The 17,504-nt window shown below is 42.9% G+C and overlaps 1 protein-coding gene across 5 annotated transcripts in view; it reads right to left on the bottom strand.

The window, feature by feature from the left end:
* Nucleotides 1-17,504, bottom strand: part of SLC6A1 (solute carrier family 6 member 1) — a 122,414-nt gene that overhangs the window by 50,960 nt on the left and 53,950 nt on the right. For all 5 annotated transcript variants that reach the window (XM_030569968.1, XM_030569964.1, XM_030569966.1 and 2 more), the window contains 2 exons: nucleotides 1,102-1,522; nucleotides 297-428 (listed from right to left, as the gene is read on the bottom strand). In XM_030569968.1, the coding sequence (XP_030425828.1) occupies nucleotides 297-428; nucleotides 1,102-1,339 (370 nt within the window). In that variant the 5' untranslated portion in view covers nucleotides 1,340-1,522. The remainder of the gene's footprint in view (nucleotides 1-296; nucleotides 429-1,101; nucleotides 1,523-17,504) is intronic.

The following is a 17,504-nucleotide window of genomic DNA, read 5'->3' as shown; positions in this document are numbered from 1 at the left end:
TTCTATCAGAAATATAAATTTATAAGACTAAGTAAAACATTTATTCTGAGATTTTCAGAACTACTCAAGAAATTTGGATGCCCAACTTCTATTAATTTTAATGGAATCTGAGTATCTAAATCCTTTAGATGACTTTGAAAGTTTCAGCCCCACTTCAAAAAAATCAGATGTTTCTTTAAAACAAATGAGCAAAGTAAAAATGAAGGAACATTTATCTGCTCTGTAAGTGCACTGAACAGCTTCTGTGACCTAGAAGTATGAGAACAGTAGATGTTAATACAAATCTCATATTGTACCTTTAAACATTGGAGCAAGCTTCCAGACTCCGAGGCCTCCTATAGATGTGAACTGACCAAGAGAACATTCCAAAAGAAACAGCGGAACTCCAGCAAAAATTAAAGTAAGGAAATATGGAATCAGGAATGCTCCTAAAAGGAATACAGCAAGTGGTCTGTTACAGGGAAAAGTTATCTTAAGTCTACATTTTTATGAAAGTCCGATACTTCCATACTTATTATACAGCAGATTTTTTTTCATGGTATCATTTTTATTTTGATTAATCAAAATAGCTAACATTCATGAATGCCTTTCTGAACAACTAGTAGCCCTAAGAGGTGGAAAGTCATGGAGAAAAGGACTTTACCTGATATCATTTGGAATGCTTGCTTTTAAAATAGTTCAGGTGGCACAAAGGGGAAAGAAAGTAGCTGGATCTGGCCAGATGAGAATTACCCTGCAATGGGGAAGCTCACAGCTGGTGTAGCCAGCCCGTGCACCATCTCCCCACAAATTCATCCTAGGTGTAGTGGGTGAGGAGGCGGTACTGTAATGTGCCCCAGCTATGGCTATTTAAAGTTGCCAGTCCCCAGGCTGCTCTGACCTCCATAGGCCCCACAGTAGTGAAATCCACCCTGAGAATCAAGGAGCTATAACCAATTCCTTGATGGCACCCTCCCTGCCATATCAAGCAAACAATTTTTTATTTTTATAGGTGGAAAAAGATTAGCAGCAACTTACACTTTAATGTTAAAATAAACATGTTGTGGGGAGGTCTAGTCTAAATATATACTGCAGGCTACAAACATAAAATAAAATGTGTACCTCCACCATTTTTGCCACAAAGATATGGAAATCGCCACACATTCCCCAAGCCAATGGCATAACCCACACAGGACATAAGAAAGTCAAATCTTCCTTTCCAGTTGTCTCGGTCTGGAATATCTGTTTTCTTCTTCTGTACTTTCACTACCAAGGTTTTAGGCTTATCATTGGTGATTGAAGCATCACTAAGTTCAGTGGAGATTTGTCCATCTGCAACTTTTGTTCCATTCGTTGCCATGTCTCTGGGTTTAGCTGGAGAGGCTCTGGCAGGTGGACGAGAAATGTCAGCACCAGTCCACGTGGACAGCAGCTTTGCGGCTCTTTATTACCCAACTAGGGAGCTAAGAGTTTGGTCAAATAAAACAATGCTGGAATGGTTTGTGAGCCAATCAAAAATCCCAGAATCAGCTTCTCTATTAATCTGTAAGACATAAGATCAAAACAGAATTCAGAAGTGCTTCTACTGTAACCTCTTGTTGAGGCCTGATCCAAAGCCTGTTGATATCAATGAGACAATGTCCATTGATTTAATAGCCTTTGAATTGAGGTCTTTCCTTATGAAAGCTACTTTTGCTGTATGTTTTATCTAAGGGTTTGATCCTGCCTTATGGGAGGTTTGGTGTTGACTCAGTGGTAGCAGGATCAGAGATAAAATAGTGAGAGAGCAAACATGAAACTACATAGTCAGCTTCAGATCTCATGCTTCTATAAACATGCATTAAACAATTCCAATAGCACAGCATAACATTTGTCAGAAAGTGATGATCTACATTGACTTTATCTTATGCTCCAAGAAAAGCAGCAGAGTGGTGGCAACAGTCATGAAAATTAAACAAAGGCTCTTCACACATCCCACGTAATGCCTATGCTTTAATAAAGATTAGGAATATTTTTTGACTAGAATTTGGAGCAGTTTTGCCTGCAGAAAATAGGAGTTTAAAATCAATCTACAGGTTGGACAGAGACCCGGCGTTTCCACATTCCAGTGCATAATTTTGCTCCAAGGCATGATGTATCAATAATGAAATTGCTGCTTTAAGAGTTTAAAAGAGGAATGTTTTCATTGTTCAAATTTTAACAAATCAATGACATTCTACATTTATATGTTAAAGATTTATTCCCATGCTAATTGCAGGTTCTCTTTATTTTCAGGGAGCCATTATGACTATCACAGTGTTATTTTCTACAGATAATTGCTGTCCTCTTATTATTAAGACAGTGTATGTATAACAGCACCTTTCATCCAGGAGACTCCCAAAGGAATTTGCAAATAGTAGGCTATATTGAACCACAAAGCTCAACTCTTAAAGGCTGAAGTAAAGTAAGTCACACACTTATATATTCTTACAATTAACGGCTAGCATACAGAGCATAGATGATTCACTCCACCTTGTAATTTAAGGTAACAGGCTATAATGATCACAACATCCTTGCCCTGTATTTTCCGGTATGGGTTACACCCTTGGGACATTTAAACATCATTTGCTAGTACTGAATCAATCATTCTGCACAGCTTTACCATGTCCATGCTACTCTTTTGTGGCCTGAGTACACACAGGAGAAGCAGCAGAAAATAGGCATGACTGTACTATAAATAACTTGTGACATCTCCTGCAAAGTGCTACACATCTGCAATTCCTATTGACTTCAGTGGATTAATTTAAATTCAACCAACATCTTTAAGGATATGAGCTCCTGAATACTGAACATCCATACGTCATTTGCAAGGGGCAAACGGTTTTAATAATGAGGGGGCAACAAGATTCACTGTAAAGTTATTTGGCTGCTGCCTATAGAAATCATACATGTTGTTACTGTGTTAGCAGTACGGGTGAATCAAAGCCCAGGAAGAACAAGTTACTCACACTTTCCTGACATAAAAACAAACAAGACAGAGTTTATTGGCTTTACTCTGTCGGTTGTATTTATAATCAACAGAAATTGTAACTGAGAGTTTAAAAGATTCTCAGTTCTTAACAGTCCTTCTCTGCAACTATTCAAATCACATTGTCCTTTCCATTCCTCTTTGATCCAAAGGTCACATCCCTGAATAGAAAGATTTCATTTTGATAAATCACAAGGAGTTGTGCTGGAAAGACGACATCCATTAATTATAAATACATTTTTATAACATTATGTTCTTTTCTCTTCCATTTTGCTGCTGGACTCAAATTGAGAAACACTAACAATTTATTTCACTCTCTTATTAAGTCCTCCTCCTTTTGAGCTGCAATTCAGAGCACATCTCCTCTGATCATACATCTCTGGTCATATTTTAAATTACCATATTCTGTATTGTGGTGCAAGTCTATTGGATATTTCTGCAGGATTAGTTTCAAGCACTAAAAATATACTAGGTCCCATTTCATATTTAATACTTAATGGATAAGGATTTGTTAAATACAAATCAGCCAGGTTCATAAAGCATGTCCTCAAGACGTGTGTGTTTTGCTCAAGATGTTTGATTCTCCTCTCCATCATATTCCATGCTTACGTACAGTTGTTTTGACTGCAGAGATTGCTGATGACATGTATCTCCAGCGTTTTCCATATATCAGATATTTCTTCCATGGTTTCCAGTTCATCATCCATTAGATTAAAATTAAAAGATAAATGCATTTACTTTGATTTTCTGGCTTGGAGACTTTCCTTTTGGTAAGAGTATCTGGCACTGTATCCATATTATTTGTAAAGGCTCCCATCTGGGTCTGCATGCTGCCAACTTTGGAGCGGGAGTGTGACTGATTTTCCCAAGGCCCAGTCTCCCCTTGCCATTTGGTCATGTTGACGTGCGTTTGTGAGCACAGCAAACTTCACATTATCTCTGATTTTTAAGAGGGGGGAAGAACATCATTTGCCAACATCTGGACCAAAAATTGCAGATGTAGGTATCAGAATGCTGCTCCAGCTGGCTGTAAGCACTGGGTAACCAAGGATTAATCTTACAATACTGTAAATGGCAAGAGCACCAGTGAGATTGGCTAAAGGTGGGCAGCTGTGATCATTCCCAGCATCTCCAAGGTAGCAGCCATTTCATTTACCATTTTGTACCATTATAACACACAATAGTGCATTTCTTTTCTAACAACCTCTCTTTGTTTGCCGCAGGCTCAGATCAAGGACAGTTGCTGCAAAGTGGCTTCTAAATCTCCACCTGCAGTTTTTGTGCTAGGATTTTTTGGACAGGTAAAATCCCCCATTCCTTAAATTTATATGCAAAGTTTGGATAGTTAAACAACTAGCTCGCTGATTTCTATCTATAAACAAAGTTTGCATGGGAAAATATGGGCTTTCTGTGCTTGCAAAGACACATGTACACAAGAACGAGGGTGTGTGTGTGTGTGTCAGTGTCAGATTCATACATGAGGGTGAGGTCATTTTGAAAATCTGGCCTTCCCCATCAAGGACACACTATGAAACTCGTGGTGTCTCACCACAGGCAACTCCTGCTATTATGTAGTAACAACTGTAAAATTTGCTAACCCAGCCTACTGATGAAAATACAGAACTGCAAATGTTACTTTGCTGATTTGCAGAACAACAAAGGATATTACAGGGAAATTAACTGGTATCTAGTGCTCTACTGCCTATTTAGATCTTTTTCATGTTGAAATATGTGGCATTTTACATTGGAACTTTAACTGAGGCTATGCTTTCTTGTCATTAACACATGCTAAGTGCTCAAGAAAGAGGGGGCTGAATCGAATGAAAGGTGAGGAAAAGGCAAAGTAGAGTAGATACTCCTGTTGAGATCTATTTCACTGACTCACCACCATATCTTGCATCCCTGTTCGAAATGTCAGCATGGTAGCCAAGGACTGTCTGAGCAAAGAGCAGAGAGAGACTAAACTATTTTCTCACCCCTACAGGTGGTGGGCCGTACAGGTCAGAATTATAATACATTGCACTATCTTTGGGTATTGTACTGTACCCATTTGTGCCTTTCTAAGCTTTCTTGGGACAAGCACTAAGCTCTGTAAAGCAATATGTATACATAATAATTGTCTGGCTATGCCAAAAGGACAGGAGACACTTGATATGGATTTTAATCAGGCCACAACTTTATTATACAGTTGCCTGGGTCTACCCAGCAGATAAGTGTATGTACAGTGCAGACAAATACATGTTTATTCAAATAATTACCCGCACCAGCCCCCCTTCATTTTCCATCCAGGTTCCCCTCAGCCAACCCATAGCTTGGACCTTACCACCCAGCCTCCTCGTAGAATGGTTAAGGTAAGCTATAAGAATGGGGTGCGATTGGCTCCCTGCCATACCAATCATAGGTGTCCCCAACCCACCTTCTCTGTTCTGTTCCTTTATTCAGCACCTCCTTTTAAGTCCTTTACCAGGCTATTTATCTGGTCATTGGATGCCTTCTCTATGGAGTACCTGCACTGGACATCCGCCCCACACTTACAAAATAAATTGCGATATACAGCCTACCACCTTTTCTTCTTACCAGAAAAGGTCCTCCCTGACACCAGCTCTGGGGAAGATGAAAAAACTCACTCCACCAAAGCCAATCTGGTGGTGTGGGAAAAAATCCTTCCCAGCCCCTTTAAAAAGGAGTGACTAGCACAATGCCCACAGCAGGTCCTAACCCAATCTGATATTCGCCACCTCTGGGGGCAGGGGGGAATGCCTTGCCTGCAGTGTGGAAAAAGGGGCGTCCAATGCTCAGGACTTGCACTTTTAGAGCCTTCTGACCTCACCTTTTACATTCCTGTTCACCTTTTGCAGCAGTTTCTGATCGCATTTCCCTTTCCCTCTCCCCCACCATAAAGCACTGCTGCCTTCCCTCGGCAAGCCCAGACAACGTTCCCCCCACTTTAAGTGTGGTGTGGTCATTTCTTCCATCACAAATTCACACAACTATCATTGCAGGATGACTGCTTGTGAGTGCTTGGCTTCTCAGATTCATTCTTGAAGTTTTCCATGCACATTGCTTTTTTGGGTTTTATTATCTACTTACAGAAAGAATAAAACTGACTGTGCCAGTCAATAGAAAAAAAATCAGGTGAGACATTTTGGGCTTATCAACCTGGACATTTATTTTAAAAAACTTTCACTTTAAAATAGCAATATCAATACTGTGATGCAATGGTCCAAACTCCCCCTTCAAGAGCTCAACCGAAGTCAAGGGAGTGATTAATTTGGCCCAGGATTCCCTGATTCTGGCAAAAAAGAATTGTTGGGGGCTAGTTAAATACACACAAATATTCACCCTCCTCCTTTATTTAGGGTTTAAGTTTGAGATTTTCCCAGGAGCCTTTATAGAGACAGGTGTCCAAATCTGTGCCCATCTCCCTTAGGCTGAAATTTTCAAAGGAACTCCAGTGAGTTGAAAAGTCTGTCTCAGGACAATATGATGGTTTTCTGAATATGGGTGTGGTGCTTATGTTAATAAGGAATCAAAGCTCCAGCTACAGTCAACCATAGGGTGGGAAGATGCTAAGCAACCTTAAACCAAGCAAGCTTGGGAACCCAGTTTGACCAATGCACTTCCGTCCTGAGCTATAAAAAAAAAGGGGGTGTGGGGAAGAAAATGGAAAGAACCATCTAGCAGCAAGCCTCTGCTCTTCCAGTCTTCCTATGGCCCACTCTGAACTGCTACAGTTCCATGCCACACTGAGGGTGGACACTCCTCGGTGCCCCCCTCCTGGATTCCTGCCTCACTATCCTCACTGCATAGCAGAACCTCATTGGTTCGGATGCCAGGGAGTCTTCACAATGGCTGAGATGGGCATGGTTTGCCCCTTCGTGCCCCCTCAAACAGTTCTTTGGATGCCATTTGAATGACCTGCATTGTGACCACATTCCTGAAGTACGGCTATTAGCACAAACTGCAACCCAGGTAATGTAAATAAACCAGGGGAGGAGAGGGACAGGAAAGAGGGAGTGCACTATATTACCACTTAATTAACAAAGGCATAAAATCCCCTTCTCCGAAGCTGCTAAGAGATGTATTGCAAGGGTGCAAGAACTGGCCTCATGCAACTCAAGCACACAGTGATATCAGCAACATCTGTTACAAATGGTATCAAAAATTGAGAAGCTAGGATATGGAATCAATATGCTCTAGGAATTATTTTAGGGAAGATCTGTAGCCTGTGTTATACAAGAATCAGATTAGATTATTATAATGATTCCTTTTGACCTTGGAATCTACGAAACTGAAACACACACTCAAGCATATGAAAAAACCAAAGTTTCCTTTTAATGAATGAGCCCCTTATGTTAAGGATTCCATTAGCTTCAGCCCATACTGTCCATTGTATCCCTCACTGGAGTGTAACAGCTCCCAGGTCCTGGCTCAAGGCTATGTTCTAGCAGATTCGCTCTATGAAATTCTAAAAACCATTGCCTTACATATGCACACACACTGTTGGCCTAATCTAACTTTCATTGCCTCTTTCCATTGACTTGAGTGGTAGCTGAATTAAGCCTACTGTGAAAGCTGTTATTAGAATTCTATTTGTATTGGTGAACTATGTCCAAAGGATATTGACTCTACATACACCACAAGTTTTTAGTTGTAAAACAAACTATGTGTAAGCAACATACCAAAGTAGACTTGGTGCATGAAACTGGGATTGCTGAATCTATTTGAAATGGTCACCTCCCATACCATGATATCCATGAGCAAGCTCCTCTTAGGGCCAAAATATCATAGTGGTCATTTAGTGCCTGCATAATTGACCTCTTTACTATGCAATACACAAATGCAAAATATGATGCTATACTGCATGTACTATTTTACCACACACTTTCATTTGGGACAAATTTTGAAAGATACTTACTTAAAGATGAAGATAGGGACCTAGTGGGATTTTCAGAAGTCCTCAACTCCTATCAATAGCACTTCTGAAAATTGTCCTAGGTTTCTATCTGCATGTTAAGCACTTAGATACCTTTGAACATCTGGCAATTGTGGAACTCCTGGTAACAGATGTGATAATATTCATTTTAAACATTTTGTAATGTATACACTTTAACAACAAAAATGCACATATAAGTATACTGTAACTACATCTTCTTAGGTAACTGGGTAACTGCATATTGGACTAAATGTCCATGTATGAGCAATATTTAATCATCCAAAATAAAATAAAATCCACTGTTGTATACCATATGTTTTTGATATATATTATAAATAGGTGTCACTTCTTTGGATAGAGTTGTGCCTATTTACATGAACAGAAGATTTGTCCTCCTGTATTGTTTGATGGACTACATGATTTATATTTCCTATTACAGATCTTGGAAATTGTCACAGCCACAAGTAATGAAGGAAATGCAGTTGGATGTGCAAGTCTCAGTAGGCAGGTACTCAGATTTGTAATGCTCTGTCCCTGAATGGCCATTCTTTTGAATAGGCACAAAATTCAAACTCTAGACTGGTCTTGCTAAATGGACATTTTTTTTTAAATTAGCCTATTGCGTACTAAAGTTACTCCCCTAGCAACCTGCCATCCAGGAGAGGCATAAATGTGCATTCTGTGTATCATATCCGACACTAACCACCTATGTAATCACCTATTTTAGGCAAATGCAGATGAGCACTCTTCAAGAGGTAAATAATAATAAAGCATGGACAGGCCATTCACTTATTTAAAACCTAAGGGCTATTTCAAATCTAAGGTTCCAACACTGTAAGGAGCTCCCCTACACATGGACCCCTGCAGCTATGCAGAGTCCCATTGAATTTAATGGGGGTTCAGCCACGTGGAAATCCTTTGGGCCAAAACCGATGGATCTTGGTGATGAGGTTTTGCAGGTCTCGTGGTTAATGTAAAACTCCCTGCAGGGTATTCTGTGGGACAGCCACACTTTTCTTGCCCACAATTGTCCTATCTCTGACCTTTCAAGCTACCTCTACTATGGAGTTCAAAATAAGTTAGCTTCAATTTCTTGCAGTAACTTGACTGGGTTTGCCACAGCTCTTGTGAGCTCTCAGCTGAGGATCTGATGATGGCATTAAGGATTGGTTTTGTCACAGTAATGCTGGGTTCAACAAAGCCATTTTATGAAATAAACAAAATAAGGGGAAAAAACAGTAAGCTGCAGGACTGAAAACTATGATTTCTGTGTGCTGACACCAGAAAGAAAATCAGGGTGTAACAGGACCCTCCAGGCTCCTGCCCCCACAGGGCTCAGAAAGTCACACAGAGACCTTGGTGCAAGTGCTCACCTGATGCTTTTATTTACAGGTTGTATTCCCACCACCTTTCCACCATACATATAGTCCCCTTCTTACAGTCCACCAGCAGGAGAGAGGGGAAAAGCTATCGCTCTCTGCTTCCCCTCGCTACCTTTCCTCTACTGCAGCTTCCCTCTTTCCAGCTCATCCCCTGCCTTCCTTCCCCTGGCGCTTCTATCCACCCCCAGCCTATGAGGCAGCAGCTCTTCCAGCTTCCCCAATGAGGGCCAGATGATCTACCCAGCTCCAACTCTCCTCCTTTAATTGGAGCTGGAGTGACAGAGGGGTGGCTAAGCAGTTTTCTGCTTAGCACCCTGTCACACAGGGCTGCATTCTGCTTTGAGCAACAAAATGATGAACTAAAACAAAGGAAGAAATATTTCTTTTTCCTGTTTTTGGTTCAGATTTTTTCAACCATCTTCTCTCAAGCAGAGGTACAATAATTACACATATAGAAAACCTCCCTTTCCATTAGAAAAATCTAAGCTGGGACTATGCAAGACTTCCTGATATTTGTTTTGGCCAGAGAGTAAAACATAAAGTTGACTTGGGTAGTGAAGCGGTAGCTTAGATCAAATTAATTTCAAATGTATAAAAGAAAATGTTAAAAGAAAGATATGTGCAGTTTGGAGCTTCACAGTCCCCCCAAACCTTGCCCTCTATCTCCCTAAGCTGCAGGAGAGTTATCTCAGACTAGTCCACCTTTCAAGTGTTTCCAGCAGAAGGGAACAGCAGGTTACCACCTCATGCTTTGAGCATATACTTACAAAATTCCTATTTGTACTTCCCCCTCTTATCACCCCGTAACAGATGTTGCCTAAAACCTACCCTGCTTAGCATCTATAAAATGAGCATATAGTCATGGTTGACCATTAGAGGAGATCTAATCTACCTGGAACCTTTTTCTGTGTGTGTGTTGGGGGGGGAGGGGATTGTCCCACAATTGAGATGTTTGCTGAATAAATCTCTTAAGAACCAGATTCTGTTCCTCTTACTAACGCTGAGTGATGGCTTACTTCATAAACAGCCCTATCAATTCTGAAAGGACTATTTGCAGAGTAAGGTGCTACTCAACATGAAACATAATATCAGAATCAGCTCCTAAATTCTCTAGTAACATTATTAGAAAACACTTTATGTCGGATTTGTAAAAGGATTTGGAACTCCAACGATACAGATAGGTGGCAGGTGGGATTTATATAAGTATGTTAAGTGAGTTGGGTGCTTAAGTCTTTCATTAGGAGTTGGGCACATAACAATCTTATGTACCTTTGTAAATCCTACCTGGCACCTAAATATCTTTGTAAATCTGGCCCACTGCCCTTTCTTCCCTGTTTGGTACTTAATGATCAGATTGAGATAAAGTAATTGCCATAATTCATGAAGGTTTTGCTTTGGAGAAAAGGACTAGCTATGGAGAGCACTCATCTGGACAATCATTTATTAATTACATACAAACTGATCTGATGTTTAATACACCTGATTATTTGGACAAGTTACCATTGTATTACAAATGGTTGAATCCATATTATCAGTATAGTATTAGTTGTGTGTATTACACTAGCACCTAAAAGCCTCAACCAAGATCAGGGACCCACTGTGTCAGGCACCATATAGACAGAGAGAATTCCTGCTCCAGACGGGTTGCAGTCTAAGCAGAAACAACAAGGAGTCCAGTGGCACCTTAAAGACTAACATATTTATCTGGGCATAAGCTTTCGTGGGTAAAAAACCTCACTTCTTCCATGCATCTTCTGGCGAGCAGCCAGGAGACAACGATGGCTAGCAGTCATACTGCACTGTCTGCTGCCAGCCTAAGATGCATAAGAGAGATGGAGTGGATCAAAACAATAGAGACCAGATTTGTTTTGTATTCATTTGCTCCCCCCTCCCTCCATGAATAGTGGAAGAGAGGGATAGCTCAGTGGTTTGAGCATTGGCCTGCTAAACGCAGAGTTGTGAGTTCAGTCCTTAAGGGGGCCATTGTGTGTGACAACCCTCTAAGCAGGGCCAGCTCCAGGCACCAGCTTATCAAGCAGATGCTTGGGGCAGCCACTCCAGAGCAGGGTGGCACTTTCAAGTATTCGGCAGTAATTCAGCAGAGGATCTCCCGCTCGGAGCGAAGGACCTCCTGCTGAACGATCACAATCACGGCCTTTTTTTTTTTGGCTGCTTGGGGCAGCAAAACCCCTGGAACTGGCCCTGCCTGTAAGCGATGTCATCAGTTGCCCCTCCCTCCATCAGAGCAACAGCAGACAATTGTTTCGTGCCTTTTTTCAGCATAGACGCCATAGCACGGCAAGCATGGAGCTCGCTCAGATCACTGCTGCAATTATGAGCACTGTAGACACCACGCACATTATCCTGCAGTATATGCAGAACCAGAACCTGCAAAAGCAAAAGCAAAACCAGGCAAGGAGGCAATGGCAGTGCAGTGAGGAGAGTGATGAGGACATAATCACAGACTTCTCTCAAAGTATGGACCCCGGCAATGTGCACATCATAGTGTTAATGAGGTAGGTTCATGCCATGGAACGCTGATTCTAGGCCTGGGAAACAAGCACAGACTGGCGTTGCAGTGTCTGGGATGATTCCCAGTGGATGTGAAACTTTCGCATGCATAAGGGCACTTTCATGGAACTTTGTGACTTGATTTTCCCTGCCCTGAAGCGCAAGAATACCAACATGAGAGCAGCCCTCACAGTTCACAAGCAAGTGGCAATAGCCCTGTGGAAGCTTGCACTGCCAGACAGCTACCAGTCAGATTTGGAGTGGGCAAATCTACTGTGGGTGCTGCTGTGATCCAAGTAGCCAACACAATCAAAGAGCTGCTGATATCAAGGGTAGTGACTCTGGGAAATGTGCAGGTCAGAGTGGATGGCTTTGCTGCAATGGGATTCCCTTACTGTGGTGGGGCGCTAGACGGAACCCATATCCCTATCTTGGCACTGGAGCACCAAGCCAGCGAGTACATAAACTGCAAGGGGTACTTTTCAATGGTGCTGCAAGCACTGGTGGATCACAAGGGACATTTCACCAACATCAATGTGGGATGGCCGGGAAAGGTACATGACGCTTGCATCTTTAGGAACTCTGGTCTGTTTCAAAAGCTGCAGCAAGGGACTTTCTTCCTAGACCAGAAAATAACCATTGGGGATGTTGAAATGCCTATAGTTATCCTGGGGGACCCAGCCTACCCCTTAATGCCATGGCTTATGAAGCCATACACAGGCAGCCTGGACAGTAGTCAGGAGCTGTTCAACTATAGGCTGAGCAAGTACAGAATGGTGGTAGAATGTGCATTTGGACATTTAAAAGCGTGTTGGCGCAGTTTACTGACTCGGCTAGACCTCAGCGAAACCAATCTTCCCATTGTTATTACCACTTGCTGGGCGCTCCACAATATCTGTGAGAGTAAGGAGACGATATTTATGGTGGGGTGAGAGGTTGAGGCAAATCGCCTGGCCACAGATTACATGCAGCCAGACACCAGGGCAGTTAGCAGAGTACAGGAGGGCACGGTGAACATCAGAAAAGCTTTGAAAACCAGTTTTATGACTGGCTAGGCTATGGTGTGAAAGTTCTGTTTGTTTCTCCTTGATGACCACCCCCCCCTTGGTTCACTCTACTTCCCTGTAAGCTAACCACTCTCCCCTCCCCTCTTCGATCACCACTTGCAGAGACAATAAAGTCGTTGTTTCACATTCATGCATTTTAGTAATTCATCACACAAATAGGGGGATACCTGCCAAGGTAGCCCGGGAGGGGTGGGGGAGGAGGGAAGGACAAGGCCACACTGCACTTTAAAACTTATTGAATGCCAGCCTTCTGTTGCTTGGGCAGTCCTCTGGGGTGGAGTGGTTGGGTGCCCGGAGGCCCCCCTCACCGAGTTCTTGGGTGAGGAGACTATGGAACTTGGGGAGGAGGGCGGTTGGTTACACTGGGGCTGTAGCAGTGGTCTGTGCTCATGCTGCCTTTCCTGAACCTCAGCCATATGCTGGAGCATATCACTTTGTTCCTCCAGTAGCCTCAGCATTGCATCTTGCCTTCTGTCACCAAGCTGACACCACCTATCATCTTCAGCCCGCCACCTGTCCTTGTGTTCCTATAGTGCTTTCCTGGACTCTGACATTGTCTGCCTCCACGCATTCTGCTGGGCTCTTTTACTGTGGGAGGACTGCATGAGCTCAGAGAGCAGTTCATTGCGAGTGTGGGGTTTTTTTGCCTTCTAATCTTCGCAAGCCGCTGGGACGGAGAAGATAGTGTGAGCGCTGAAACATTTGCAGTTGATGGAGGAAAAAACAAAAAAGGGTGAGTGGTAGTTAAAAAAAATTCATTTTAGAGAACAATGGGTAGACTCTTTCACGATAAACCTTGCTGTTAACATTACATTGCACATGTGTTTTCAGTACAAGGTTGCATTTTGCCTCTTATTGAGGGTATGCCAGTTTGGTGTGAGAGATCTTTCACACAGGGCTGGGCAACAGAATTTGGCTTGCAGGCAGCCATGGTAAGACACAGTCTTTTGGCTTCCTTAATCTTCATAACATGTGGGAATGGTTTCGAACATCAGCACCCTCGTTTCCCATACCAAGCAGCCATTGGATTGGCCTTTTAAGATGGGTTGGCCATTTAAAAGGAGGAGGGGCTGCAGTTTTTGGGTTAACGTGCAGCACAAACCCAACTAACCCCACCCTCCACACACATACCCAATTCTCTGGGATGATCACTTCACTCCTCCCCCCACCACATGGCTAACAGCAGGGAACATTTCTGTTCAGCCACAGGCAAACAGCCCAGCAGGAACGGGCACCTCTGAATGTCCCCTTAATAAAATCACCCTATTTCAACCAGGTGATCAGGAATGATAGCACTCTCCTGAGCATAACACAGAGAGATAAATAACAGATGTTGTTTGAATGCCAGAAAACACCGAGACCATACACTGCCATGTTTTGTTATGCAATGATTCCAGACTATGTGCTACTGGCCTGGCATGGTAGTGTCCTACCATGGAGGACAGAATAACGCTACCCTCCTCAGAAACCTTTTGCAAAGGCTTTGGGAGTACATCCAGGAGAGCTTTATGGAGATGTCCCTGGAGGATTTTGGCTCCATCCCCAGACACGTTAAGAGACTTTTTCAGTAGCTGTACTGGCAGTGAATGCTAGGGCAAATTAATCATTAAACATGTTTGCTTTTAAACCATGTATAATATTTACAAAGGTACACTCACCAGAGGTCCCTTCTCCGCCTGGTGGGTCCGGGAGACAGCTTTGGGTGGGTTTGAGGGGTACTGACTCCAAGTCCAGGGTGAGAAACAGTTTCTGGCTGTCGGGGAAAACAGTTTCTCTGCTTTCTTGCCGTGTGCTATCTTCAACCTCCTCCTCATCCCCAAAACCTGCACCCTGTTGCGTGCTACTCCATTGACTGAGTCAAAGCACAGGAATGGGTAGTGATGGTTGCACCACCTAGAATGGCATGCAGCTCATCATAGAAGTGGCATGTCTGGGGCTCTGACCTGAGGTGGCCATTTTCCTCTCTGGTTTTTGGTAGGCTTACCTCAGCTTCTTAAATTTCACATGGCACCGCTGCAGGTCCCTGTTATAGCCTCTGTCCTTCATGCCCTTTGAGATTTTTTCAAATGTATGGGCATTTTGTCTTTTGGAATGGATTTCTGATAGCATGGATTCATCTCCCCATACAGCAATCAGATGCCATACCTCCCGTTCGGTCCATGCTGGAGCTCTTTTGCAATTCTGTGACTCCATCATGGTCACCTCTGCTGATGAGATCTGCACTCACCTGCAGATCGCCACGCTGGCCAAACAGGAAATGAGATTCAAAAGTTCATGGGCCTTTTCCTGTCTACCTGGCCAGTGCATTGGAGTTGAGAGCACTGTCCAGAGTGGTCACAATGGAGCACTCTGGATAGCTCCAGCATGGAGCTAATACCATCAAATTGTGACCACACTACCCCAAATTTGACCCAGCAAGGTCGATTTCAGTGCTAATCCTCTTGTTGGGGGAGGAGTACCGAAATTGATTTTAACAGCCCTTTAAGTAAAAAATAATGGCTTTGTTGTGTGGACGGGTGCAGAGTTAAATCAATCTAATGCTGCTAAATTCGACCTAAACTCATAGTGTAGACCGGGGCTGAGTCTGCAGGGAGCCTGCAGTCTTCACAGCCCGGTAGATGCAAGATGGGAAAGAACTAACCCATCCTGCCTCCTCTGTGGGAAACCAGCCCACCAGGCCTTTGCTCTATAGCTCAGTCTGGTACTGTAATAGAGCAATCACATTAGAGCAATGAATGAGCATAGAGTCACAATGCTAATAAAAACTGTGCACCATCTACTGCTCTGTGTGAATCTTCTAAATCCCTGATGACATAAAATACAGCCTTAAATTAAAATGGGATATAAAACACTCTGCCTCCTTTTCTCACAATATACTGGCTCTCACACAATATACTCCAGGCTTTTGGTTTGTTTGAGATCTAGGAACATTCCTCATTTCCCAAAGAATAAAATTGTTCTTTTTGCATCAGTTTATTGCTTTGGACAATATCCAGAATGATTAAAAAAGAAATAGAAAAGACTGACTATTTTGTATCACTTATTTCTTTGATATAGTGCACCATGTACAGTATATCACTGATGGATATACTTAACATTGGAAAATTACTAGTCATTAACTGCTAGCAATGATGAATATTTTATGGAATGTAAGTTATTTTAGTGAAGAACATAAATTACCTGTATAAATAAGAATTCCTTTACCATTAACTACTATTTTTAATTACAACAGGGTTGAAATTCTGAACTTACATATTATTTATAGGCAGGCTCATAGTACCCCCTATTAAGGTTTCCTGACAATTCCTATTATAAGACACTGTTTTCATTTGCTTATAATTTTATTGATTTTAACCCTTTAAGATAAAATTTCCTCCATACTAGGTGCCTGCTTGACTCCTGTTCTCAGTGACAGTGCCTGGCTTAGAGCAGCTGAGAGAGAAGGAAGTCTTTCTGAGTCTCTGTAGCTCCGAGCAGTTGCTCTGTGGGGATGGTACACGTGTTGTCTGCACTCACAAAGGAGTTATGAGGGGATGGAGCATGATCAGTTGCTCTATGGGGATTGTTTATGTGTAATCTTGCCACATGTAGTAGCTGTGAGAGGATGGACAAGGCATCACTAGGGGCCGTGAGAGCCTCGAGCATGCTCAGCGAAAAATGGAATCTTCTGAGATTTTAGCTGCTAACCTGCAACACATCTCTACTGAGCATATGTGAATTGCAATTTTTAAAAGGCTTCTGACTTAGCCAGATGTGGTCAGATTTTCATGGGCATGGCAAAAGGAACATCCCTGATACAAAGGCCATCCTCCTGCCAAATTTCAGCTCCCTTCTCCTGAACATGGAGGTGACAAAACTATTCAAAAGAAATAAATAAATAAAAAGGTCACCAGAATTTAACATAGGCAAAAGGAAGTAATTTTTATTAGCCTCCTTCTTAGAAACATTTTGACTGAAATTTTCCAAACAAATCTCCCCTGTGCTCTCACTGACTCCCTTGCTGGCATTCAGGGAGGAGGAGGAGGAAGCTGCCTGATTTGAATGCAAAAGGAACAAAAGCCAGACAGGGGGAGGAGGGAAAGGAGTAGATTGGGACAAGAAGTCTGGTGAGACTGGGACTGGGAGGGCAGAGGGAGACTAGGAGTCAGTTGGCTGAGGAGAGGGAAACACTGAAATCAGATGAGGAGGTGGAGGGGTAGACTGGGACTGGCTGGACAGGGAGACTGGGACTAGCAACCAGTGTGTGGGGCGGAATGGGAGATGGATTTGACAAGGAATTTGGGTTCAGGGCACAACTGGGCAGGGAGAATGGGACAAGGAGACAGTGATGGGGGAGACTGGGACATGGAGCAGGGAAGAGAGCGAAGGGAGCAGGAGACTGATATTAGATAAGGAGCCCAGGGAGGGAGACTAAGACTGGAAGCCAGTGTAGGGGAATAGAGACATATTTTGCATGATGATCCCAGAGCGGGGAAACTGGGGCCAATTAGGTGAGGATACTGGCACTGGGTATGGAGATAGAGAGATTGGGACTTTGGAAGCAAGCCCAGAGTGGGAAACTAGGACTGGCTGGGCAAGGAGACTGGAACTGGGGTGAGAAGCCTGAAGAAGTGGAGACTGAG

The sequence above is a fragment of the Gopherus evgoodei genome, chromosome 7 (genome assembly GCF_007399415.2).
Source record: "Gopherus evgoodei ecotype Sinaloan lineage chromosome 7, rGopEvg1_v1.p, whole genome shotgun sequence".
Taxonomy (NCBI): Eukaryota; Metazoa; Chordata; order Testudines; family Testudinidae; genus Gopherus; species Gopherus evgoodei.
This window is presented reverse-complemented; position numbering and strand designations above follow the sequence as displayed.